Source organism: Prionailurus bengalensis, chromosome A3 (assembly GCF_016509475.1).
Source record: "Prionailurus bengalensis isolate Pbe53 chromosome A3, Fcat_Pben_1.1_paternal_pri, whole genome shotgun sequence".
Taxonomy (NCBI): Eukaryota; Metazoa; Chordata; class Mammalia; order Carnivora; family Felidae; genus Prionailurus; species Prionailurus bengalensis.
In genome coordinates, this window is record NC_057354.1 from 30,270,043 (window position 1) to 30,294,640 (window position 24,598).

Sequence of the window (24,598 nt, forward strand, 5' to 3'; positions counted from 1 at the left end):
GAGGAAACCGAGGCTCAGAGAGGCAGAATAACTTACCCATCATCGCACAGTTGTACTCATGTTCTCTAATACCTGGTCTGTGTCCAGGTTTCTCCAGCTGTCTCAAAAGATATCATTTTGGACTTGATTTGTTTGAACCAGGGAGGATGAGGTACTTCTAATATGTGGTATTCTCTAATAAAATCCCTTAGTTCTCGGTGCATTAATGCTTGCTATGTTGATCAATAGCAACTTCTTCGAGAGATGCAACAAATGGCCAGTCGCCCTTTTGCCTCCGTAAACGTTGCCTTGGAAACAGATGAAGAGCCTCCCGATCTTATTGGGGGGAGTATAAAGGTGAGAATGTGATTCAGAAGTCCTGAAAACCTGTCCAAACTTATGCTTTTAAGTCTGGGAAACCACAGAGAACAAGAGCCTTATTCTGTTGCCTCTTAAGGTTCTCTCTCTCTCTCTCTCTCTCTCTTTAACAATAAGGTGACACACTGATGTTGTCAGGTACTCTTTTGCTTTCATTTTTCAGTTTTTCATTCATGTCATTAAGTATTCTCATGTTCGAGGGATTTTAAAATATAAATGATTTGTCTCATAGTCTTGGAAGTATCCTGTGGCATAATACTTTAAAACTTGTATTAGAAAAGAATAAAATTGAACCATTGTTTTTTATTAGCTTAGGAAATTTTCTTAAAGGGGCAAAAATCATTAATTCACTATGCATTCCATGGAATGTAAATATTACTGACCTCTCCAAAAAAAAAAAAAAAAGTGGTAAAGAAAGTGATAAAAGTTTCTCTTGACAAAATGATGAAATATTTCAGATATTCTGGGGAAGTAGTTATAGATCCTAAATTTTCAAATACTTATTAAAGCATTACTGAGCTCATAGGAAGTGGGTGAAATTCCCAGGGAATACTCTCCTATCCTTCCCCACAAAAAGAAGAAATCATGAACCAAAACCAGAACCAAATATGTTGTGAAGTGGTCCCAGATTGGTTACACACCACGACTGCCAGCTGAGGTAAGTGCATATCCTCTCTGTGGGAAAACATCCCCAATTCAGCCCTGTAGGATCCCCACAGATCAAGATCAAGCAATCAGAGATCACCAAGGACAAGAGAGAGAAGCTAGTAAGAAAAGGAGTTAGCAGGCACCGTGGACAGTGGGTTTAGACAGGACTTCACATGTTAGAGTAGACCTCTAAAGAGTATAATATAGCTCTGTATGAAATGTTTAAAGACTTGAAAAGAGAATTATAAAGATGAAGACACCATGAGTCAAGAATGACCAGAACTGCAAAAGAACCAAATGGAACTGTCAGAGATGGAACATACAGGGGCACTGGCTGGCTCAGTCAGTACAGCATGTGACTCTTGATCTCGCGCTCGTGAGTTTGGGCCCCCTTTGGGTGTAGAGATTACTTAAAAATAAAAAATAAACTTTAAAAAAAAGGAAATGGAGGTGCCTGGGTGAGTCAGTCAGTTGAGCGTCCAACTTCAGCTCAGGTCCTGATCTTGTGGTTTGTGGATTTAAGCCCCGGATTAGGCTCTGTGCTAATAGCTTAGAGCCTGGAGTCTGCTTTAGCTTCTATGTCTCCCTCTCTCTCTGCCTCTCCCCCACTCTCACTGTCTCTCTCTCAAAAATAAATAAAACATTTTTTTTTAAAAAAGGAAATGGGACATATAGTGGTTAAAATTTTTTAAATGACTCAGTTTACATGTTAAACAGCATGTTAGACTCAAAGGAGAACTTCTGAACTGGAAGATGAATTTGCAGAAATTACACAGAATGCAAGACAGAAAGACCAGGAGATGGAACATATAACAGATAATAAGAATATGGAGTATAGGGGTACCTGGGTGGCTCAGTTGGTTAACCGTCTGACTCTTGGTTTCGGCTCAGGTCATGATCTCGTGACTTCGTGGGTTCAAGCCCCACGTGGGGCTCTGTGCTGACAGTACGGAACCTACTTGGGATTCTCTCTCTCCCTCCCTCTCTACCCTACCCCCACTTATGCTGTCTCTGTCTCTCTCAAATAAATAAAATGTAAAAAAAAAAAAAAAGAATATAGAGGATAAAATGAGAAGACCTAATATATATTTTATATATATATATATATATATATATATATATATATATATATATATATATTGGATGATTGCCACAGTGTGGAACAATTGGAACCCACGGGCACTGGTAATGGGGATGTGAAATGATGTAGCTGCTGTGAAAACCAGTATTGTTCTTTCTCCAAAAAATAAAAATAGAATTATCATATAATCTAGCAATTCCTCTTCTGGATATATACCTGCAAGAATTAAAAGCCAGGCCTCAAAGATACATTTGTACACCCATGTTAATAGCAGCGTTATTCACAATAGCTAAAAGGCTGCTAAGAGCAGCCCTAGTGTCCATCAGTAGACAAGTGGGTGTGTAAAATGTGGTCTATACATACAATGGAATATTATTCAGTCTTAAAAAGGAAGGTAATTCTCACACCTGCTACAACATGGGTGAACCTTAAGCAAAATAAGCCAGTCGCAAAAAAAAAAAAAAATACTGTATGATTCCACTTTTATAAGATGTATAGAGTAGTCAGGTCCATAGCAACAAAGTATAATGGTGGTTGTCAGGGGTTGGAGGGGAAGGGGGAATAGGGAGTCACTGTGTAATGGGTGTAGAGTTTCAGTTCTGCAAGATGAAAAGACTTCTGGAGATGGATGGTGGTGATGGTTGCATAACAGCATCAGTCTACTTAATACCACTGAAGCATACACTTAAAAAGGGTTAAGATCCAGGATGCCTGAGCGGCTCAGTCAGTTAAGCATCCAACTCTTGATCTCAGCTCAAGTCTTGATCTCAGGGTCATGAAGTTCAAGCCCCGTGTTGGGCTTCACTCTGGATGTGAAACTTTAATAAAAGGCGGTGTGGGGGGGGGGGTGTTAAGATGGTAAATGTTATGTGTATTTTACCACATTAAAAAATAACTAGGGGAAAAAAAAGAAAAGATACTTAAAGGAAATGACAAAGTGACAGCCTGTGACTTCTCATTAGTAACACCAGAAGCCAAAGGAACGTGGAAGAGTGTCTCCAAACAACATAAAGAAGAGAACTGCTAACTTAGAATAGCGTGCCTGGCAACTTGGCCTTCCAAGAATGAGGATAGAATGAAGATCTCTAACAATTAGAAGGAAAGCGGAGTTGGCCACCAAAAAAGTCCTGTACAAACGAAATGTCTAAAGGATGCACTAGAAAAAAGGAAAATTTACCCCAGAGGGAAACTGAGGTATAAAAAGGAATTGTGAATATGTGAAATGGTAAACATATACATGAATCTAAGCAAACATGATAAAATAACAATTTGTGGGATGTAAAAAAAATAGACAAATCTTAAGTACTAAGCAGCACCATATGTCATATATCAACAGCATATGACCCAGTTGGTTGCTTCTTAAAACACTTTCTTGACTCTCCTTCCAGGACAGCACACTCTCACCTTCTAGCTGCTCTTTCTCAGTGTTCTTTGTTCAACCCTCTCCAACTCCCCACCTCTTTAACAGTGGTGCACATCCAGCTCAGTCTTTGGGCCTCCTCTCACTTCTTTTACACCAACTCCTTTGGTGACTGTTGTAGCCCTATTCGAGCTGCTATAACAAAACACCAGAGAATGGGTGTTGTAGAAACAAGAGAAATCTCTCACAATTCTCAAGGCTAGGAAGTCCAGGATCAAGGTGCTGGCAGATTCAGTGTCTGGTGACAGCCCCCTTCCTAGTTCATAGATGGTGCCTTCTCACTCTGTTCTTACATGGTGGAAGGGGCTAGGGAACTCTCTAAGGTCCCTTTTATAAGGGCAGTAATCAATCACCTCTGAAAGTCCCCACCTCCAAATATCATTGTATTGGGCATTAAGATTTAACATACAATTTTGGAAGGAGACAAACATTCAGACCACAGCAGTGATCTTTTCCATCGTGGGTTTATATTTAATACCATGATCTCTGCTTAAACCTCTTCTGTGAGCCTCTGACTCCTATTATCCCATTGCTTACTCAGAGTTCCCACTTGGATATCTTAGCAGCCATCTCCGAGTTAACATGTCCAGAGCTGAGCTCTGGATGTTACTCCCCACACCTCTTCTCTTGCATATTGCCCCCAACTCAGTACATATCACCTCCATCATCCTAGCTGCTCAGACCAAAATCCTGGAGTTGTACTTGGGCCATGCTTCCTCTCATTCTCATTGGACAACCAGTCCATCAGCACATGTCTTTGGCTCTGTCGTCAACTACTGAGCACACCTCCACTGTTGTCACTGCCCTTTCACCCACCCCATCCTTCCCTGTGCTGTAGCCACCATAGTTCTGGAAGTTATTTTATTCAACCAAATTGAAGAAATGAATGGCATATTTGGGATATGACGGGCAGAATTCCGAAGATGGCCTCCAAGATTCCCATCTCATGGTTTTTCAATCAGACACTACTCTAGGTACTGTTACGAAGGGATTTTGTAGGAGTAATACAAATCCCAAGGTAGCTGAGACCATAAGATACTGAGGGAGTTTTTTCTGGCTGGTGGCAGGAGAGGAAACATGAAAAGGACTTGGCATGCCACCACTGATCTGAAGCTGGAGGGGCCATGTGAGGAGACCTCTGGAAGAGTGATCCCCTCCAGATCACCAGCAAGGAAATGGCGACTTCAGACCTACAGCTGCAAGGAACTAGAGTCTGCCAGCCACCTGAATGTTTTTTGAACAGATTCTTCCCTAGAGCCTCCAAATAAGAGCCAGTGCAGATGGTAACTGGGCTTCCACCTTGTGAAGATAAGAGCTGAGATCCTTGAGAACTTTGTGAGATAAGAGCTGAGAATTTTCCAGAACTGATGGAAGAGATGAGTATACTTGTATCTCTAACAGAGCTCGCCCAAACTTCTGACCTACAAAACTGAGAGAATATAAATAGGTGCTGTTGTAAGCAACTAAGTTAGTAATTTGTTACATAGCAATAGAAACTAATACAGAGGGCATATTTAAAAATCACCTGTGGGGCACCTGGATGGCTCAGTCAGCTGAGCATCCAGCTCTTAATTTAGGCTCAGGTCATGATCTCACAGTTTCGTGAGTTCAAGCCCCGCATCGGGCTCTTGGCTGTCACTGCGGAGTCTGCTTGAGATCCTCTCTCTACACCCTCTCTGTCTCTCTCAAATAAACTTAAAAAATAGATAAAAATCACATGTGAAGGCTGCAGTATTAACACGTGAGAAACACCGTTTTAGTTAATTCTTTGTTTTCTTCCACCAGACTGTTCCCAAACCCATTGCTCTGGAACCGTGTTTTGGCAACAAAGCTGCTGTCCTCTCTGTGTTTGTGAGGCTGCCTCGAGGGCTCGGTGGAATCCCTCCTCCCGGGCAGTCAGGTGCGTATGAAGGCCAGTGACAAACCCGAGAAGTGTGAACTTGGGTGTAGAGGCGACAGTGAACAGTAGGCTCATGCCTACCTCATGTCATTGTAAGGATTCTGCAAGATGATCCCATTGTGCCTGGTGTTCCCTAAACTGTCTTTCCTGAGGTCACGGTTCTTTCCCAGGGACGATCCCAGAGTTCCCTCCCTGCACCAGCTCCCTCGGCCTCTCTGTGGTGTTGATGCTTCCGGCCACACCTTCCCTTGCTGCAGTGTTTTGCTCAGCTCTGTCTCTGCCACCCCTCTCTTGTCTCTTTTTCCCTTACTCTGCCTTGAATGCAGGACGTCCCCCCTCCGTCCATGCGTTCTTCTTCAGTCATCTTACCTACTCTCATGGCTCTCCTCCAAGCTGGACACTCTCAGATTGGTATTTCTAGCATGACTACATTTCTTTTGCTTTTTCACTCTGTTTCAAATATAAGGCAGAAATAGCAATTATAACAACTTAGGAAGTTTTTAGAAATGTACTCATAATTGTACCATCCAACACCCAACTATGTTCATTGTCCTCTTTCCTTTCCAGCCCTGAGCAGCAACTTTATTGAAATGATTGTATAGATCTAATTTTTTCTTCTTCTTTTTTCATACAACTCATAAACATTTTTACAGATTACTACATAACGTTTTACCAGTGTCTTCTATGCAGTTCTATCAAGTATAAATCATAATTTCGATAAATATCCTCTTATCAAACACTGAGATAGGAAATACAGTTTTGGAAAAATCGTGGAGTACTTTGGAGGGATGCCTCAGACAATATGCACAATATGTTTTACACAGCTTTTAATTGAAATGATGGGGGTCAGGGTTGCCTTAGCCAAAGAAAGCCTTATGTCTGTGATAAAGTGTGTCCCAGAATCCTTGCCCAGCCCCTGAGCTCCACAGCCCCCCAACTATAGCACTCAAGTTCAGAGGCGCCTCCAGCCAAGCTTTCAAAATGGTTTCTGGGTCTTCATGAGGAAGGCCTTTAGGCATGATCAGGCCAGGATTTGTCATCTTCATAGGGTAACAGCTTGATTTGCCCTCACCTAGGGATGTGAGTTCAGCTCCTAACTCGGCTTTACCTGTATTGAGGGTAGAATGACCCATTAACCTGAACTCTGGAGTATGGTCTCCTGCTGCGTCCCAGCTCAGCAGACTTGGCCTGTGCTCCCTAAGAGCAAGGCCCTGACTGCAGTAGGGAAGTGACAGGCTTGTGGTACTGTGGCCTTTTCTGCCCTGCCCTTTGCCTGATAGACCCCATCCTGTTCAAGTCCTGATAAAAGCCTGCACACCACCTGAGACCCACCCCAAGTGAGCCCATCCCTGCAACCTCCTCTGTACTCCCAATTTTAGATGGCTCTTCCTCAGGACTCTGAGAGTGCCCAGCTCTGCCTTTGCTGGAACAATGTCACTGCTGTGGATTCCCCAAGAGTGCCAGGCACATGCCTCCATTTTATAGGCTCAGTGAAGTGGAGTGACAAGTAGCACTCCCATGGCTCCTGAGAACCTCAGCGGAGCGCTGAGCCTGAGCTTGTTCACATGCACGGGGAACCCAGCTCCCAGTACAAAAAGGAGAATGGAACCACTAGTCCCTAAAGCACAGGTGGTAGAGGTGGTGGGGTGATGAGCCAGGTACTGTTCTAAGATTTTTACGTGGATTCACTCAGTGACTCCTCACACAGGCCCTGTACTGCTATTGTCCCCATTTTGCAAACGAGGAAACTGAGGCATGAGGTGGTTAAAGAACCTTGCTTATTCCAAAGCCTGGCCCAGAATGTGTCCTAACCTGTGTCATAGGATAGATACAAAAATAACCAGTGTTGCGTGAGTTATGTGGAATGAATCTGAATTTACTCAAAAAGAGTGCTGCTTTTTCTTGGCACCCTTTTTGGAGGCCAGCAGGAAAAATTTACCACTTAAAGCACGGCTGCAATCTTATTTAAATGTTCCAACTGCCAAGCAGAGTTCTTTGCTTCATTGATCTACTGAACAGCATGCTACATCTTTTGTGTAAAAAGTAGGGAGGGGAGAACAATATGTATTTGTATTTGCATCAGTAAATCCTGAAAGAATATATACAAACTAATGAAAGCAGAGCTCGGATGGAGGGAGGTGGGAGGCACAAAGCGGAAGGAAGACTTTTCCCTATATGCTTTACTTATTTGTTTATTGCACTCCAAGAATGTAAAAAAAAATTTTTTTTTAAATTATTTTCAAAAACAAAGCAAGCTGCTCCTTAACACGTGTTCACGGTGGGCTCTCCCCAGGTCTCGCAGTGGCCAGCGCCCTGGTGGACATTTCTCAGCAGATGCCAATAGTGTACAAAGAGAAGTCAGGAGCCGTGAGAAACCGGAAGCAGCAGCCCCCTGCGCAACCTGGGACCTGCATTTGAGGCTGGGCCAGGGACTCTCCGTGAGTGAGCGAGCCAGGTGTGGCGTGCCAGCGCCGTCTGCAGGGAGGGGGCAGGCGGGGAGATGCTGTGCGAAGCGGGCCGAAGACTGGAAACCCTCGAAACATCTGACTCCTCTGCATGTTCACAAGCTTTCTTTGCCGGTTTCTCCCATCTGTGCTCCAGCATCTAACCTTTTACTTTTGCATAGGACATCACTGATTTAATTGCAGGTCCAGGGGTGATCCAGTTGTTGCTGGAGGAGGCTGGGGTATAGAGCCAGTGAGGGAGCTGGGAATGACACTCAGGTTCACTTGTGGAAAACTGCTCTTGGGGCCGTCTCAACTTGCAAAAAACAAAAGATGTAGTGTTTACAAGTAGACATTCACCATCCGTCGTTCTTGAACGTGGTCTTTTAAAAATTAGTCAGATGAATGAATTTGTCCTCATCTGAAGCCTGCTATCTTTTTTAAAAGATGTGCTACTTATTCTTGCACGATGTAGGCAAATCTCTCTCTTCCAGGGAGTAGCTTTTTTCTAGTTGAGAATTAACAATGGTCTGGCTCTTTTGAATCATATCAAACTAAGGTAGAAGGGAGCTATTTTAAATGTCAAGGTCAGCAGTGTTACTTAGAATGTAAACTGATGTAGTAGGTAGTTTTCTATAGCAACTTGATTAATTTAGTCTTAATCCATTTGAAATTTTCTCCCTCTGTCTCTCTTTCTCTTCATCTCTCTCTCTCTCTTCCTCTCTCTCTCTCTCTCTCTCTCTCTCTCTCTCTCTCACACACACACACACACACACACACACACACACACACTAAGTGCCTAGACTTTAAATAGATCTAGCAATTGGAAAGTTAGTAAGCCTGTGTTTTTACATAATTGCATTCCTACATTCTTACAAAATTTAAATAGCTACCATTGGCAATCTGCTGTTTTTCTAAAATCTGATTTGCAGCCAGGGAAAGAATTTTCTCACCCCAGGGAACGTTTAACCTAGCAGCAGGGACTGAGAGGAAAGCGGAAGTGACCAAACTGTGAAAGCTCCTGTTTGTGTTGTCATCAAAAGGGGCCCTAAATAAGGTGTGGTTCTCGTGTGCCCCCTGCCCCTCTCCCCAACTCTAGGCCTGATGTTTGCTCCAGCCCTTCTGGCCACTCCTGCCAGGACACCACAGAGGAAGGGACTCGTTCATGTTACACGTCTCCCTTGAACAGAAAAGAGCATGACAGCACTTGGGACCCCTGCACCTAAAAGCAACAGTGTGTTCCTGTAGCCTGCTCAAAGATGGTGGGTCATCCTCAGGCTGCTGGTGGAATCGCACGCCCAAAGCCTGGAGAAGGACCTGGGATTGTTTGCCCGTTCTTCTCCGGGAGAGGCTCAGCCCAGCTCTCCCATCCTCCTTCCCAGACCTGGGTGGTGGCTATGGGCGGGGCAGTGACCACTGTGGACGATGAAAAGCACATGGAGGAAATGGATGAGGAGGAATAACTATGCCAAGTGGAAAGTGACCAAATTTAAGTGGGGTAGGGCAGTCCTGCTCTTCTCCCCAGGCCACTGCCTGGGTGTTGTGTTGTCCCTGTGTATGGTGCTCTGTATTCTGGCATTATGCAGCAGCCTCCCCAGGTCTGTATTCTGCTTCAAAACTTTGGAGTTCTCTGACATTACCCCATAGGGATGGACCTTTAGATGACAAAATGCTCAAGTTTGTGAATTTGGAGAAATTAATACTCAAAAGGGCAAAGACTGCAGCATCTCACCTTTAAATGCAGTGCCTAGAGCAGGAGTGCTGTGTCTTCCCCAGCACCAACCCCTCACCCACGAAGAGCTGCCTGGAAAGATGTTTTCAAGGAAGTCGAACCATAAAACACTGTCTGATGCACAAAACACCTCTACTTTGAGACTTGCCTCTCAAAAAGCTGCTTCTTCACATCATTGGTAAAGAGCAGACAATTCTAGAAAAGACCCCTTCTCTTCCAAGCTTCCCACATCCCTGCTCCACACCACAGCACCCACAGAGCCTGCCACAGAGTGGCGCTTTACCCCTATAATTGCCATGAGGCCTCTTGGCCAGAGAGAGGGAAGCCCCTGGAGAGGGACCTCCCATAAGGAAAATCCTTGTTTGTTCGAAGGACCAGTGTTTCTTTGGCCAAAGAAGTCTCTTCCCCATGGGTTTCCAGGCCTTGAAATAACATGTACTGTGTCCCTTAGCCACCTGGATATTTTATTTTTTTCTAGAAGATAGTTTATTTTTTAAAAGGAGCAAGTGATATTTAATTTTGCTCCAACAGTGGAGAAACAGCTGAATCCACCTGCTTCTCCTTTGCAGTCAAGAGCAAAGAACTTCCTCCAGACTCAGGCCAGAGGAAGGGAGTGGCAGGAGAAAGAGGCAGTCAGCTTAGGAGCCAGTTACCAGGAGGGAATCATCTGGAACTTCAGAGAAATGCCTGCGTGTCACAAGAGAGCCTGTATATAAGTTAAAATTGTCATGAAAACATCGATGTTGCACTTGTACATAATTATACAGTAGTGTCCAGAATGTTCATTCAGAGTGTACATAAAACAAAAAACTATGTTAATGTATTTTTATTAAATGTAACGGTGTCTGAGTTTTACCTAGTATATTTTTGTGCCACATACTGAATATCCAAGTTTGAAGAAGTCCTCTCGTTGGGCCCTGATACATTGATAACAAAGCCAAAAAAGGCACCCCCATCATGCCAGTGTGTCCAAACGCATCTGGTACTAATTGGACGACTCTAAAACAGAAATTGTCAGTACACAGAGGAGAAATCGGGCATTGAGCCCATTTAAACAGCATTGTGTGAGGAGACGCAAAGGCAGCAGGAAGGTCGCTGTCACTGTTGTTGGCTCTGCAAGTGCATCATGAATCTTTCTGTTAGCCTCTTGGTGCTGTGCTTGGCCAGCAATGACCCATCTTGTCCTGAGGACTGTTTCTCTTGGTCTCTAAGTTCAAAGACTATATCAGATTTTCCAAAAAGGGGTTTTCCAGGATGTATCTGTTTGGTCTAAAATTTTAATGACCATTTCCCAGAACCATGGTTTCCTATCCTGAAAACTGGGGGTGGGAGTAGGGTGGCTAGTTCATTGATAAATAGTTCCTGTTCCCTCCTGGAGAATTGCACACCCCCTGGCCTCCTGTCTGCCCCCTACTCCTGCACACACAGTTTGGGGAGAAGTCTGCACTTCCTGTGAGATCACCTCTAAAAGGTGGGAGGAGTTGTGAGCTAACCTGGAAGAAAAGCAGCCCTGGACAGAAGACTGTCAGCAACAGGAAAATACCAGAACTTATGTGGGTGAGGCCCAAAGTGCAATATTGCGGACACACCAGGAAGTCTGGGGCAGACGGATGAGAAGACCAGAGCACTATCGGTAGGAAAAAGACATGTTACCTTTTCAGTGCATCTCTGTCAACTCAACGGAGTGTATCTGGGGAGAGGGTGGAGACTCACTTCCTTGGGTGCTGGTGTCATTTTTGAGAACACCTTTGATCCTTTCGTTTCTAACATCCATCCACCCATTCAATGAATATTCACTAAGCACTAACAACCTAAGCTAACACTAGGGCAGTGACCAAGATGGAAAAGAAGCTTTGTGGAATTAACAGCAAAACCCAGCTCAAGCCCCTCATCCCAAGAGACCTCTCCTCGTGGCAGTTCCTGTGAGAATTGGCCACCCTGAGGACAACCCAGGAAGGCAGGGGTCTGTCCTCAGGCCGTGCACCAGTTCTCAGTCTGAAATGTTTGCCCAATTTACCAAACCACGAAAATCACCATGATGGCAGGCCCGCCAAGAGACATTTCCCCGGAATCGTTCAAACTCCTAAGCACCCTCACCTGCAGGGAGATGGTTTGAAGTGGAGAGGAAAACTGGCGCCTTCGCTTTCAAAGGCAATAATGGAATCGACTTTCAGTAACTGAAATTTGTGCACAAAACATTCTAAACACTAGTGAAGCCTGTTTTGTTGAACTAATTCTGGCTCTGGAAATGTTTTTGTTTTATAGGTATTTACGGTTATTGTTTTGGGGGGTTTTTTTGTTTTTGTTTTTTTTTTTGTTTGTTTGTTTGGGTTTGGATTCAAGCTTAGTTTGTTAATATGTATAATTTAGCATCTATTGCACTCATGTAAATATGGAGTAAGTATTGTAAACTATTTCATTGCGGGGGACTGTGGGTGTTATACATACATTTAGGACTGCAATTTTTTGGTATTTTTTGTATTGTAAAATAACAGCTAATTTAAGCAGGAACAAGAGAATTAAGGGAGGTCTGTGCATTTTAAACACAAATGTGAAGAACTTGTATATAAACAGAAGTAAATACTATAATACAAACTTCCTTCTGAAATAAAAGTAGATCTGGTAAAAATGTGGTTTTTGCTCTGTTTAATTTTGAGTTTGTTTTATTTCATTTATTTCTACAGTTTGGTCATTAGAACCTTAAGAAAAGGGAAACAATGTTTAAGATGGTTACCAGTGTTCAGACTGTCTCAGAGGCAGCACTTGGCATTCAGTGAAGGTAAAGGTGTAAAGTCAGCAGGGTGGGCACCTCAGACACCTGTTGGGATGAAGGAGGTACAGAGAACCCCACACAGCTTGTGAGCAGACTCCCAACATCCCCACTGTAGCCTGTGTTGCCCTTGAAACTGCAGTGCTGGGGAGAGAGAATGGTGGGGGGAGCAGCTCTGCCCTGGCATGGGGCGGGTCTTGGGTCGGGCACAGCCCACGCGGAGGCCAGAACCACCCACCTGTCTTTGGTCTCTCACCTTCTCATTCTCTCGCGGGTTCCTGAATGTTTAGGTTTTCCAAACTGCTGAATCTCAGGTATGCCGACAGGTTGAGGACTCCATAGCCACATTGTTGTCCTCGGTTTGAATTTTTGATGTTCTTTCCATCCACAAAGCGTTGTCTGTGAGTGCGGCTCCTGTGCTTGGGGCAGGGTCAGAACAGTGCACTTCGGCGCCCTGGTGTGGAGTGCAGGAGCCCTAGAAGGATGAGATCAGCATAATGGGAGTTGAGAACATCAGAACGTGGTTCAACATGGTTCACATAGGAGAGGGTGGGTGAGGCACCAGGCCCGGCCAGCCCACCAGAACTTGGGGCTGGGCTGGGGAGGTAAATGGTTGGGCTTGTGGCCAATGCCAGGTTGGAGAAGACCTTGAAACTATCGTAGGGGTAGGGCTGTGGGTGCCACCAGCTGCTTAAGACAGGATGGAATCCTGTGAGCGTGTGGTGTTATGGCAGAGGCCATGCTGTGTGTTCACCACACAGCTATTGGACCCACAGGTTAGGTGGGGGACCATACACTGAGCTGTGGCCAGAGAAATGTTGGAGTAAGTGATGGACACCAGTTCTAAACTTGGTCCATTCAGTGTTCCCACGTCGGACTCCCTAGAGGTCAGGTGCTAAAGATGTTGGAAGGCACGTGGGTCCCTGAGTCACCAAATAGAGGCAAGCCACTTTAAAATGCATAGCTTTGGCTTACGTAGTGGCCAGGTGGCAGGCAAGGAGAGAACAGATGGCAGCAGCAGAACAGCCGGGATCCCTGGCAGGTAGTGGGAAAACATCTGGTAAGGCTGTTAAGTTCGACAGCTTGGAAAGCAGTCTGCGTGGCTACTGAGTTTTTAGCTCAGAGGGAAGAAGGTCAAGAAAACCAGAATATGGTATGTGTTGATTAATATTGGCTGCTTCTGGCAAGGCATCACAAGAAAGAGTTGACTTCTAGAATTAGCCGGTTTGTAGGCCGAAGGGAAAAGGGTGGAGAATCCTGAAATCCAGGGTCTTGCAATGTTAGAAAAGCCAACTCATCTTGCTTCTGGTCTCCAAACAGTAAGAGGTGCTCATGATCAAGAGACCAGTAAACCTTGGCCTCCATGGGTGGGAATCAGGTGGAGGCTGTGGTCTTCCCGCTTGACCCTCAGAACCTCAAGGGCAACATTTTGAGGGCGAGGCATGTGGATAAGGAAGCAAAGATATAAAGCCAACTTGAAAACTACATCCAGGAAAGAACCTGGAAATGTCATCACTGACCCTGGACCTGCCTGGGAAATAAAAATATAGGTTTTTGAGGGATAATTATGTTGTCTAAGAAACCGTTAGCCTGACCCTTACAAATGAAAACAACCAAGCAGCACTGTGACTGTTGAGGAAGCCTTCAATCAGAACTACCTGCAAGCAGATCATTGTAGAAGCTGCGTCTGAGGGCACACACCCAATGCCACCCGAATGTGGCCCCAGGAACAGATGGGAGCTCTTGTCAGGAACTTCTACCACAAGGCAGGGCCCCCAGAGGATTTCAGAATCACTGCATGTCTGCCATCCTCCTTCCTGCGTGAGGGTGTCTTTCCCTGTCCTGCCAGTGTCTGCTCGCCAGACATTGTGTCGGGACCAGGGATTCCAGTGAACAAAACAAACCAAAATCCCTGTCCTTGAGTTTACCGTGCAGCTGGGGAGACAGATAATGAATACAATGTCAGACGGTGAGTTCTGTGAAAGTACAAATGGGGTAGGGGGCAGAAAGTACAGGGGGCCAGGTGCTCCTTTACATAAAAGAGGCAAGGGAAGGTCATTCTGACAGGTTAACAGCTGAGCAGAGAGCTGAATGAAGGAGGGAGCTGGCACCTGGATGTTTGGGACAAGAGCATTCAGAAAGAGAGGGGGGCAGTGGGTGCAGAGGCCTAGAGGGAGAGCAGGCCTGCTGGGTCTGTGCTGTTCTGAGGCTGCCAGAGCAGTTAAAACAAAGTGGGCTACCCTAGCCGTGGCAGGAGCTGGGCCTGGCCGGGACCTGTGGGGCACGGTTCTCAACTGGCACAAGACATTTGGGAAACAGGTGGGGGTGATTCTGGCTATTGCATTGCAGGGGGAGGCGCTGCTGTGATTTCGTGGGTGAGCCTGAAGGTGGTCATCCTGTGACACATGGGATGGCCCCACCCAGGCCAAGAACTGACCCACCTCCCACTCGGTGTTTAAATGTCTTGCTCGATATTTGTGGAGATGAGGAAATCTGTTCCTAATTATTTTAGTGTAGACGTCAACCCTGTTGCAACCACAAGGATTCGAGAGCTGGTTTGATACAGTCTCGTTTTCCGGAAATCAAACTATTGGGTAAAATCAAGGGAAGACCAAACCTTGTTTTCTTCAAAACTTTACCCAGAACTGGCCATCATTCTGGAAAGTTCTGTCAGCAGTGGCAGCATCACTCTTGGTATCTGAGTCCCCAGCGCCACCTACACATGTGTAGGCTGCATGTGAACAGACACACCCTGCAGCCCTCTGTTACTAGGTGTGTGATGCCTGACAAGAATCCCCTCCCATCCTGTGTCGCCAACACGGGAAAAGGACCAGACCAGGTGACCTGTCGGTTGTGTGGAGCGTAGTGCTCTGTCTCCTTTCACGGGCATGCCAGGCTCCCTGGCAAGTTGCTGTCCAGTTGGGGGGATGTCTCCTGGAGCCTCACATGGCCCCTGTCCTGCTTCTCTTGAAACCTCACCTGTGTCCCCACTTCCTGTAAAAACGAGCAGCTGCTGTGAGTTTGGCCCTGCCTGACTCAGCTGGAGTGGGGGATGCGCAGGGAGGGTGGAGGTGAGCAGCATGCAGTTTCCACATCAACCCTGCACCTAGACAACAGGCTCCAAGCCAGACTGCGCATTCATGAGCCGTGAAGTTTCCACCAATAAATCCACGGATGCTCCTAGCACCTGCCTTTCTGCCTGACCTCACCCCGCACCCCCAGCCACCTGCCAGCTAGAAGCTCAGCGTTGACAACGGCTAGCAGAGGCCCAGTCACAGGGATAAGGCCAGGGCCAGGACCGTAGTGTCCCCAAGTGCACATGAAAGAGTGACAGCAAGCAGGCTACCTGGAAGGACACAGAGGCCAACACTCAGATATGGACCAACAAGGCAGGACCTGTTCCTGGTCATGGGGGGGGGGCACAGCTGGACTCAGCCTTGAGGCATTTGGCCAGACTTTTTCAGGTAGAAGTGACAAAAACCGAACTCCGACAACTCTTGGTTTCCTGGGACCACTGTAACAAATTCCCCAACTTGGGTGGCTTCAAATGGAAATTTATTCTCAATTCTGTAGGCCAAAAGTCTGAAATCACAGAGTTGGTGGGGCTCTGCTCCTTCCAGAAGTTCCATGGGAGAACCCATTCTGGTGGACACCAACACTCCTTGGCTTGTGGCCACATCACTCCCATATCTGTCTTTACATTGTCCTCTCTTCCATGTGTATCCAGTCTCCCCCGCCTCTCTTGTAAGGATGCATTTACGACCCACTCTGATAATCCCAGATAAGCACCTTCTGTCCAGATTCTTAATCACATCTTTTGCTATATTAGGTAACTTTCACTCTTTAGCCTGCATCTAAGGTAACGTTCACAGGTTCCAGGGCTTAGGATGCAGACGTATCTTTGGAGCCACCATTCAGCCCCTTACAGCAACAAAACCCTTGGAAAGTCTACTGGCCCAGAGGTGGCAAGATGGTGACCTTTGTAAGCCACAGCGCCTGGTCCCCTCCTCTTGGCTTCTCTCTTCAGAGCTGCCTGGGTCCATGCGCCAAATGGCCTCAAGCTTCCCACAAGGGAATCTTCACTCTGAGGAAGAACAGACAGCCAGGCAGCAGGAACCCCATGACCTACCATTTTCCCACTGCACCCAGTTAGGAAGCCTCTTTTCCAAAGCACATTGTCTGATGTTAAAGCGGCTCCATTTGCTTAAAGGCTGTGCCTGAGTTGGGGAGAAGTACCGAAGGAAGACCGCCAGCCTCCGTGGAACAGTGCCACTGTTTGCAATGAGGTTCTGCTCTTTTTTCTCTTCCCAGTCTTCCAAAAGGTGTGTGTGCCTGTATTTTACTCTAATTGTCTGAGTAAAAAAAATGAAGTGATAGGGGCACCTGGTTGGCCTAGTCAGGCGAGCATGTGACTCTCAATCTCGGGGTTGTGAGTTCGAGCCCCAGATGCAGTGTAGAGATTACTTTTATCTTTAAAGGATTTTTTTAAATGTTTTGTTTATTTTTGAGAGAGAGAGAGACAGAGTATGAGCAGGGGAGGGGCAGAGAGAGAGACACACAGAATCCAAAGCAGGCTCCAGGCTCTGCGCTGTCAGCACACAGCCCGATGTGGGGCTTCAAACTCATGAACCAGGAGTTCATGACCGGAGTCGAAGTCGGACGCTTACCAACTGAGCCACCCAGGCGCCCCAAGATTACTTACATTTTTAAAAACTTAACAAAAATGAAGTGACACAGTTTAACACACACTCACAGCCAGTCATTTAGCAGATATTTAATCCTCCATTTGGATCACCATATGCAGTCTTGGTGAATAGACTGCTCTGCCTCAGCTCCGAGCACACACAAACACCCTGTCTCTCCCCAGCCCACATACAGGTGCGCGTTCCCATGCAGGTGAAGATGGTCGAGAACATTCCTTCTTCATAAACCGGGTGGACTCTGAGCTTCACTCTGCCCAACACTCCTCCTTCCCCGCCCCCACCCCCCCTTAGAGAACTGTGCTTCCCATTTCATGTGATCTTTGTGGGCTGATGTCACTCCCCAGCCACTGGAAGGGGCTTATAACCCACACTGGGCCCACCAAGGTCCTGCCTGGCTCAGTCCATGAATGATGGGTAAAAGAGGTACCTTTCTCTGCTGAGATTCCTAAAAGGAGAGACTAGATCTGCAGCTGCTGATGGCATTCTTACCGACCCTGCAGTGAGAGCCTGCCTGACTACAAAGGGAAGCTATGCACAGACCAAGTGCACCATCACTTGAAACCCTGGAGAAAGCTGTGCCTGATGCCCAGATTGCTCAGGTATATACCCAAGCAGGTTTGATTTGTGTTTGGTTCCAATAAGATTACTGGCTGAAGCTGGAAGGCTGGTTGATAGCTGCCATGTGTGGTGTCTGTGGGTTTGTTGTGATTGCTAAACATACGGTCTCAGAACCAGTGGCTCTTTTTCTGGTCAGGACAGCCCAAAGCCTGGGCTTTGTTGTGATCCGTGCTTAACCCTTGTGTCTTAGGTGATGTTCTCCAGAAGTTGAGCCTAAGATGGGAATTCTCAGGCCATGATTTATCAGAGTGAGTACCTTCAGGGGAACCTCTAAGGGAGGCAGGAGCAGGCAGGGGAAAGCACTAAGTTAGGATGTGGTCTCAGCTAGGATCTAGCTTCAGCCTGATCCCCCACAGGGAGTTCTGGGGCATGAATGTTGCACAGAATTGTCCCCCCACCCCAAGGCTGCCGTCCACCTTACAGAACAGAATATAACCCTACAGGCATTTCTTCTAGAGAAGGGAACAACTGTGAGCTGTGTTAACATCCAACATTCCCCAGCAGCTTGGCCAGAGAGGGCTCTGAGCAAGGCACCAACAACATGCACTTCAATCTGTTTCACGGCCCCTGACAAGCCTCAGGGTTTGAGAAGGAGCAGGCCAGAGACTCTGTAACCCTTAACTCATCAGGAGTCTCCAAGCTCTTGAGGAAGAAGGAAGTGGGCAGAAGGTTTAGTATTTGTCCCCCATTGTTCTGCCTTCTCCTCCCCAAACATCTTTGCAGAACTGCAAATCAACACAATCGCTTGACATATGCTGGGTCCACACATGGGTACTTGTGAAAACTTCTATGATAAATTTCCCTAGGCTCCAGCAAAGAATTCAACTCTTCATATGGACAGAAGCAGGCAGACTATGTGGAAACAAAAAAGCAATTAGCACCACTCTGAAGTTGTCTGTCAGGTCTGGGCTCTGTGCACAATGAGGAGGGGGTCCCCTAAGTGATCCTGGGACTCCATGGCACCCCCAGAGATGGTAGTAACAATCAGACACTACGTTTGGCTGCAAATAACAGATGTCTGTGGAGAAATTGGCTTAAACAAACTAAAGGTATTTTTCTCATACAGTGAAGTCTAGAGGGAGGCAGATGGGGGCTGGTACAGTGACTCCACAATGTCATGTGGCTTCATTTTCAAAATGGCACCAATGTCCCCAGGCACTGTCATCAAGTTCTGGGGAAGAAGAAGGGAGAGGATGCTAAAGGCTGAAGGGACCAGTCAACAAATCAGTTCCGTTTCAAGAGCTCCCCTGGAAGCCTCCTCACCTGTGGCTCCATTTATGGCCAGGACTGTGCCACATGACCACCTCCTAGCTGGGAAATGTAGTTTTCAGTATCTGAGTACGAGCAGAGAAGACAAGTCAACAGAAATTTCTGCCACTAGGATCTAATAGTTGATTCAGTTTGGCATCCATAGGTGAGCAAATGTAGTCCAGATTGTTTCTGAGGACATCTGAAGTCACAGACCAGCAGAGGCATACCCTGTGGCTGACCTTGGTCTCCAGGCTCCCAAGACAGATCCCATGAAAGTAAGGCCAGTCTCAGTGCATGTGGTTTATTGAGTTTTGGATGTCATTCATAGTGCTAGGTTAAGCCATGGGGAAGATGGCTATACAACCAGTGCAATGCAGGGGACTGAATTCTCACTCCAGGTGGTGCCCACCAAGCAGCATATCATGGATGGGAAGAACTTTGCCAACATAAGTCATGCGGCATAGGTGGCTATCATGATGGGGGGCGGGGTGCCTCACTAGGACAGTGCCATGCAAGGCTGCAGTGTTAAAAGTTTTGCCTAAACGTTTGTTAAGATGTACTCCTTAGGGCACGTTATGTTTGAAGAAGCTAATGAAATCTCTTAGAATTCTGGGAATCTGGATGGTTTCTGACCTCTAGGTGATCTGGAGTCCCAGTGAGGCCTCAGCAACACAGGTGACCCCCCCCCCATCCCTATCTTGTGGGAGAACCCAACTGTTCCAAGGTCAGTGGAGAAAGGGACCTATAACCAAGAAACCCACAAAAAGGGAAACCAGGGGCTTTGCATCAGACCCTCAACCCACATCCCTCACTCTAGGGGACAGGCACACAGGGTGTGCAGACCTAAAAAGGGCAGTGGGCTGAGAGCACTGGGGCTAGCTTGGGAGGCACACCAGTCCAACTTCAGTGGGGCAGTAGGGTGCAGATGTGGCCCTGTACCCCAGGCAGGATGGGACAGTGATGTTGTCCGAGGTCTGCTGTCCTAGTCAGAGCAGGGGCTGGAGAGCCAAGACAGGGAGCATGGGGAGCAGGGAGCTCCCAACCAGGAGCCCATCTGTGGAGGACACCTTTGGGGTGTGAGGACAATGTGGACTTGAGGCAGAAGCTGGGTTCTGCTCTCTGCCTCCACCACCCCCATCCCAGGCCATTCATGTCTCCATTTAGGCCCACCAGCTCACCATCCCCTCCCTTACACCTACTTGCAGGAGGCTATTCTCGGGGTCCTGGTGGACATCTAGCTGGTCCTGCAGGATTACTGGCCACCCACCATCAAAGGCTTGTATGGCACCATCTATGGAAGGAAGGGACCCAAGGTGGGCTTGGTTGGGAAACCCTAGCACAAGGCTCAGTTCCTCTGGGACAGAGCCTCTGGCATCCTGCAGTGGGATGGGTGGATAGGATGTCTGCAGGGACTGGCTTCTGGAATGGAAGGTGCATGCCAAGGAATAACAAAATAGAGACACCTGTGCTAATAGTGCCTTGCAAACTGTCATCCTCACAAGGGTGACAATTATCAGCCCCATATTACAGATGGGCACAAGAGGACAGGGGAGATAACTAACTAACTCTAGGCTGGTAAGTGGCAGAATCGGACTTCACACTCAGGCCACCCAGTTATTCAGACCCAAAAGGCAAGATCATCAGTGGAGGCGTTGGTATTCCCGGGGTAGGGGGGAACCACCTCAGAAGTGGCAGAAGCAGGAATTTCTCTTCGTTCCATTACAGGAGCTCTGAAACTTGTTTTGACTGCCTCCTCCCTCCGGCCTGAAGGGTCACCAGCCTAGTCATCACTAAAATTCTACCTTCGTCTGTGACCTTGTCTTCGAGACAACTGGGTAAGGGTTTCTTCAGGGGCGAGTCAGCAGCATAGGGGTGTGCAGCTGCGTGGCTGCTGCAAACGGCCTCCGTTTCCTCACCTCTAAACTTGGGAAGGGGCAAGTCTGCGCCGCCCCGCCCAGGGCCCCTCACCCAAGCAGCGGTTCCTGGTGAAGAGCCCCCGGAAGGCTTCGCACTCCTCACGCCGGTTTCCGCTGGCTCCGCAGTCGCACCAGGGCGCCACGCGCGCACTCGCGTTGTCCACGTAGTTGGGGGTGATGGCGGTGCCTGCGGGGACCCCGAAGACGGGGTAATCGGCCCACTCAGGCGCAGGCATCCCCGGGAGAGCCCCGCCCGCGCCCGGGTCCCCGCAGTGCGTACCTACGAGGCCCGCGAAGGCGCGCAGGCAGCGGGGGGCTTGGTCCTGCAGGCAGCCGTCGAGGGTGCTGGGGGCGGGAGCACAGGAGGCCTGGAAGGCCAGGAGGCGGGGCCTGCGCGGCGCGGCGGGAGGGCCGTGAGCGGGAGGCCCCGCCCTGCCCCGCCCAGTCTCCGCCCGGCTGCTCCCCACACCCCTCTCACACCTGCAGGCCTGCCCGGCTCCCTCCCACACCCTGCCGGCACCCCGGGAACCAGACCCGCCCGGCCGCCGTCTTATTCCACCTAGTGCCCGCACCTGCAGACCCGGCTGTGCTCGCAGGCGTCTAAGGGTGCGAGGCAGGAGGGCGGCGCCGGACCGGGCCCCGAGAAGGCGCAGGCGGGCACGAAGGTCTGGCGCCTGCGCTCGGCGCACGCGGCGTTGACGCACGAGCAGAAGAGCAGCGCGTGGGTGAGAGCTGGTGGCCCGCGGGCGAAGAAGCGGCGCAGGGCGCGGCGGCAGCGGGCCTGGGGGCAGCCCCCAGCCGCGGCCCGACCCAGGCACTGCGCCACGTACTCGGTGCGCAGCCGCTGGCACCGCGCATCAGCCGTGCACGCCTCGGCCGCATCCAAGCATCGGTTCCGTCCGGCCGAACTCGGCGACCCTAGTGGAGGAGCGGGCAGCTGCTGTTCTCGCTGAGCCCTTATCAGTACACTTCACCTCCGCCCTCTGGCCACGCGTTCTGAAGATGCAGGGCGCTAGGAGCCCAAAGGGGCAGAGTGTGGTTCGGAGGCGTGACCGCCTGGCACTGACTGGCCTTCTGCCGCGGGGATGGGCGGCGGTGGGCTCTGGGGAGTCCTGCAACACGTCAGGGATGGATGGGACGCACCAAGGCCTGGCTTCCCCCAGGCGCTGAGGCCCAGGTACCACTCCTTCCCCAGAATGGCCACACCCGTTCAAAGGGGTGTCCACCTGACACTAGAAACAGAGCAAGACTTCTGGACACTTGGCTAAAGGACATTTATCGGAAATGGCGTTGAAGGCAGTGGCTGCTCCTCTGACACTCTGGGACACCTGAGCTTTCTCCCTTTCCTCTACTCCTCCCTTCCCCACGGAGAGCCTTCGAGTGAGTCTATAGGTGTCTGATGCTCCCTGCTTCCAGACCTTCTCATGCGCCTCCTTCTGTGCCTTACCGCGGGTGTCTCCCCGCCCCAATTCCCTTCTGATGCTCCCTTCTCACCCATCTAACTAACCCCTGCTGGCCCGTGAGGGCTCTGGCTTCCCCCAGTCCCTCCACTCCCCACCAGCCAGGCAAAAGAGGGATTCCCTGAAAGGGCTCTGGTCCCTGGAAGGCCCACTTAGGCCTGGCTGGCAGAGTGTGGATTCCAGAGAAGTCCCTCTTGTCAGACCACAGAGCTGTCCTGAGCCTCAAGGCCATGACAAGTGGCACTCTGCTGGCCACCAAGCCAGGGTCTCGGAAGTCAGGACTTGGCAGCCCTTTCCCAGGACCCAGGTCACCAAAAGAACAGGCTACCCATGCCCCACGGGGCTCTCAGCCCCTGGGAGCCACTTCAGTCTAGGTAAAAATTTTCCAGCCTGGCCCCACATCCATCTGGCTGGGTTTGTGGAGGGAGGGAGGTGGCCCCGGCCTCAGGTCTGGGAGCCGGGCCCCTATCTGGCACTGGCCTCCTCTTTCAGGATCCATGGATTGGATGGTGGGAGCCATGGTGATTCTTGCTGTGATTCCAGCACGTCTGCTCCACAGGTAGAAAGAACAGATCCCGAGGGCTTAGAATTAGTAAGTAAGTGGAGAGGGTAGACATGATGGGGGGGAGCCCTTCCTTCCTGTTTCCTTCCCTCCCCTTCCCTCCCCTTCCCTCATCTCCAGGATGCCAGGAGCAGCAGGCAAACTTTGCCCTCCTCTCCCAGCCAAGCCCCCTCACATCCCCAGGCCTCATCCACACACAACAGCACTTAGTGTCACCTAAGGTCTTGGTCTCCCTCTGTCAGTAGTACCCTTGCCTCATCATTAGCCTCAAAAAGCACATCAGCCCCAGTATCTCATCTGCCTTAAACCTTTGCCAGATTCCATTCTCCCCACCTCCCTCCACCTGGTAAAGTGACCCCTCCCTCCATAATGCCCCAGCTGGGGAAGGGAAGCCAAGCAGGTGGAACAGCAGATGCGTGGCACAGAGACCCTGAAGATGCAGGGCAAGGAACGAGTGTGAAGCTCCAAGACTGCAGATGGAAGGGAGGGGTTGGGGAAAGGAAAGAGAGGTGGGAGAGGGGACCCAATAGGAAAAAGCAAGTGTCTGGGGCAGGAGTACAAAGACGGGACTTGGGCGCGGGTTGTGCTCTGCAGAGCCCAAAGGCAAGTGTTGCGCTGCGGCCACCAGGTGTCCGCATGCACACCCCTTGCACAGGTCTCTTGTTGTGCCCCTTCCTGCGGTTCTTTTTCCAGAATCGCCCTCTTGCCCCCTCACTCTGTCCCTGAAGATCGGTCAGAGAGGCCAGGAGTTCAGGGGTCTGCGGGAGGAGGTGGCCACTTACCCAAAAGCAGCAGCAGCATCGCGGGTGCCAGGCAGAGGGCCATGGCGGGCGGTGAACAGAGAGGACGGCTGGAAGCAGAGTCCCGGTGGAACAGGTGCCCCCTTCCCAGCCCTGCCTGAGCCCAGCTTGGTGGGAACCCGTCTGTGCCAGTGGGAATACTGCTGTGGGGAGGAGCCTTTGTGATGGGAATGACTCCCCGCCCCAGGCTGTGCCTTTGCGTAGGTCCGGGAGCCACTGAATAGAGCACCTGGATGTGCGCCTAAGTGGACCCTCCCCCCACCTCCCAGCAACACCCACACAACACGCTCAGGGGACCTGGTCTCTCTCATGCCAAACTATTGTTTTTAATGTTTATTTATTTCTGAGAGACAGAGAGAGCTACGGGGGTGGGGTGGGGGTTTGGGGGGGCGGGATGGGACAGAGGATCCAAAGCAGGCTCTGCACTGACAGCAGAGAGCCCAGTGTGGGGCTCAAACTCAGGAACTGCAAGATTGTGACCTGAACCAGTCGGATGCCTAACCAACTGAGCCACCCAGGAGCCCGTAGTTTTATTTTTTTTTAAGTTTATTTATTTTTGAGAGAAGGAGAGAGCACGGACATGCGCCCAAGTGAGGGAGGGGCAGGGAGAGAGGGGACAGAGGAACCGAAGCAACCTCTCCTCTGATAGCAGGGGCTTGAACTCAGAAACCGGACTGTGAGATCATGACCTGAGCCTAAATCCCATGCTTAACTACTGAGCCACCCAGGCTCCCCTAACTCACTTTAGACTTGAAGAAAAGTTGCTAACAAAAATGTTAGTGTTCCCCTTATCTATACCCTTATCAGGATTGCTTTGGCTATTTGGGGTCTTTTGTGGTTCTGTACAAATTTTCAGATCATCTTTTCTATTTCTGTGAGAAATACCATTGGAATTTTGATAGGGATTGCACTAATCTATAAATGGCTTTGGGTGGA

General features: G+C 49.0%; 2 protein-coding genes across 5 annotated transcripts in view; one reads left to right on the forward strand and one right to left on the reverse strand.

Moving 5' to 3' along the window:
• The window catches only part of ATRN (attractin), a 160,957-nt gene extending 148,731 nt beyond the window's left edge, over window positions 1-12,226 (forward strand). The window contains exons 27-30 of one of the 4 annotated variants that reach the window (XM_043602788.1): window positions 229-336; window positions 5,292-5,406; window positions 7,700-7,861; window positions 8,950-12,226. In XM_043602788.1, coding sequence (XP_043458723.1) covers window positions 229-336; window positions 5,292-5,406; window positions 7,700-7,824 — 348 coding nt within the window. In that variant the 3' untranslated portion in view covers window positions 7,825-7,861; window positions 8,950-12,226. Of the gene's footprint in view, window positions 1-228; window positions 337-5,291; window positions 5,407-5,558; window positions 5,565-7,699 lie in introns of all 4 variants that reach the window. The other 3 variants (XM_043602789.1, XM_043602791.1, XM_043602787.1) reach the window with 3 other exon arrangements.
• A 6,983-nt stretch (window positions 12,227-19,209) lies between these two features.
• Window positions 19,210-23,967, reverse strand: GFRA4 (GDNF family receptor alpha 4). The gene is given in 6 exon segments (XM_043602792.1): window positions 19,210-19,991; window positions 20,124-20,215; window positions 20,893-21,041; window positions 21,124-21,296; window positions 21,400-21,758; window positions 23,645-23,967. Coding segments are annotated over 6 exon segments (897 nt in total). The 5' UTR covers window positions 23,688-23,967; the 3' UTR covers window positions 19,210-19,910.
• Window positions 23,968-24,598: the final 631 nt, after the last annotated feature.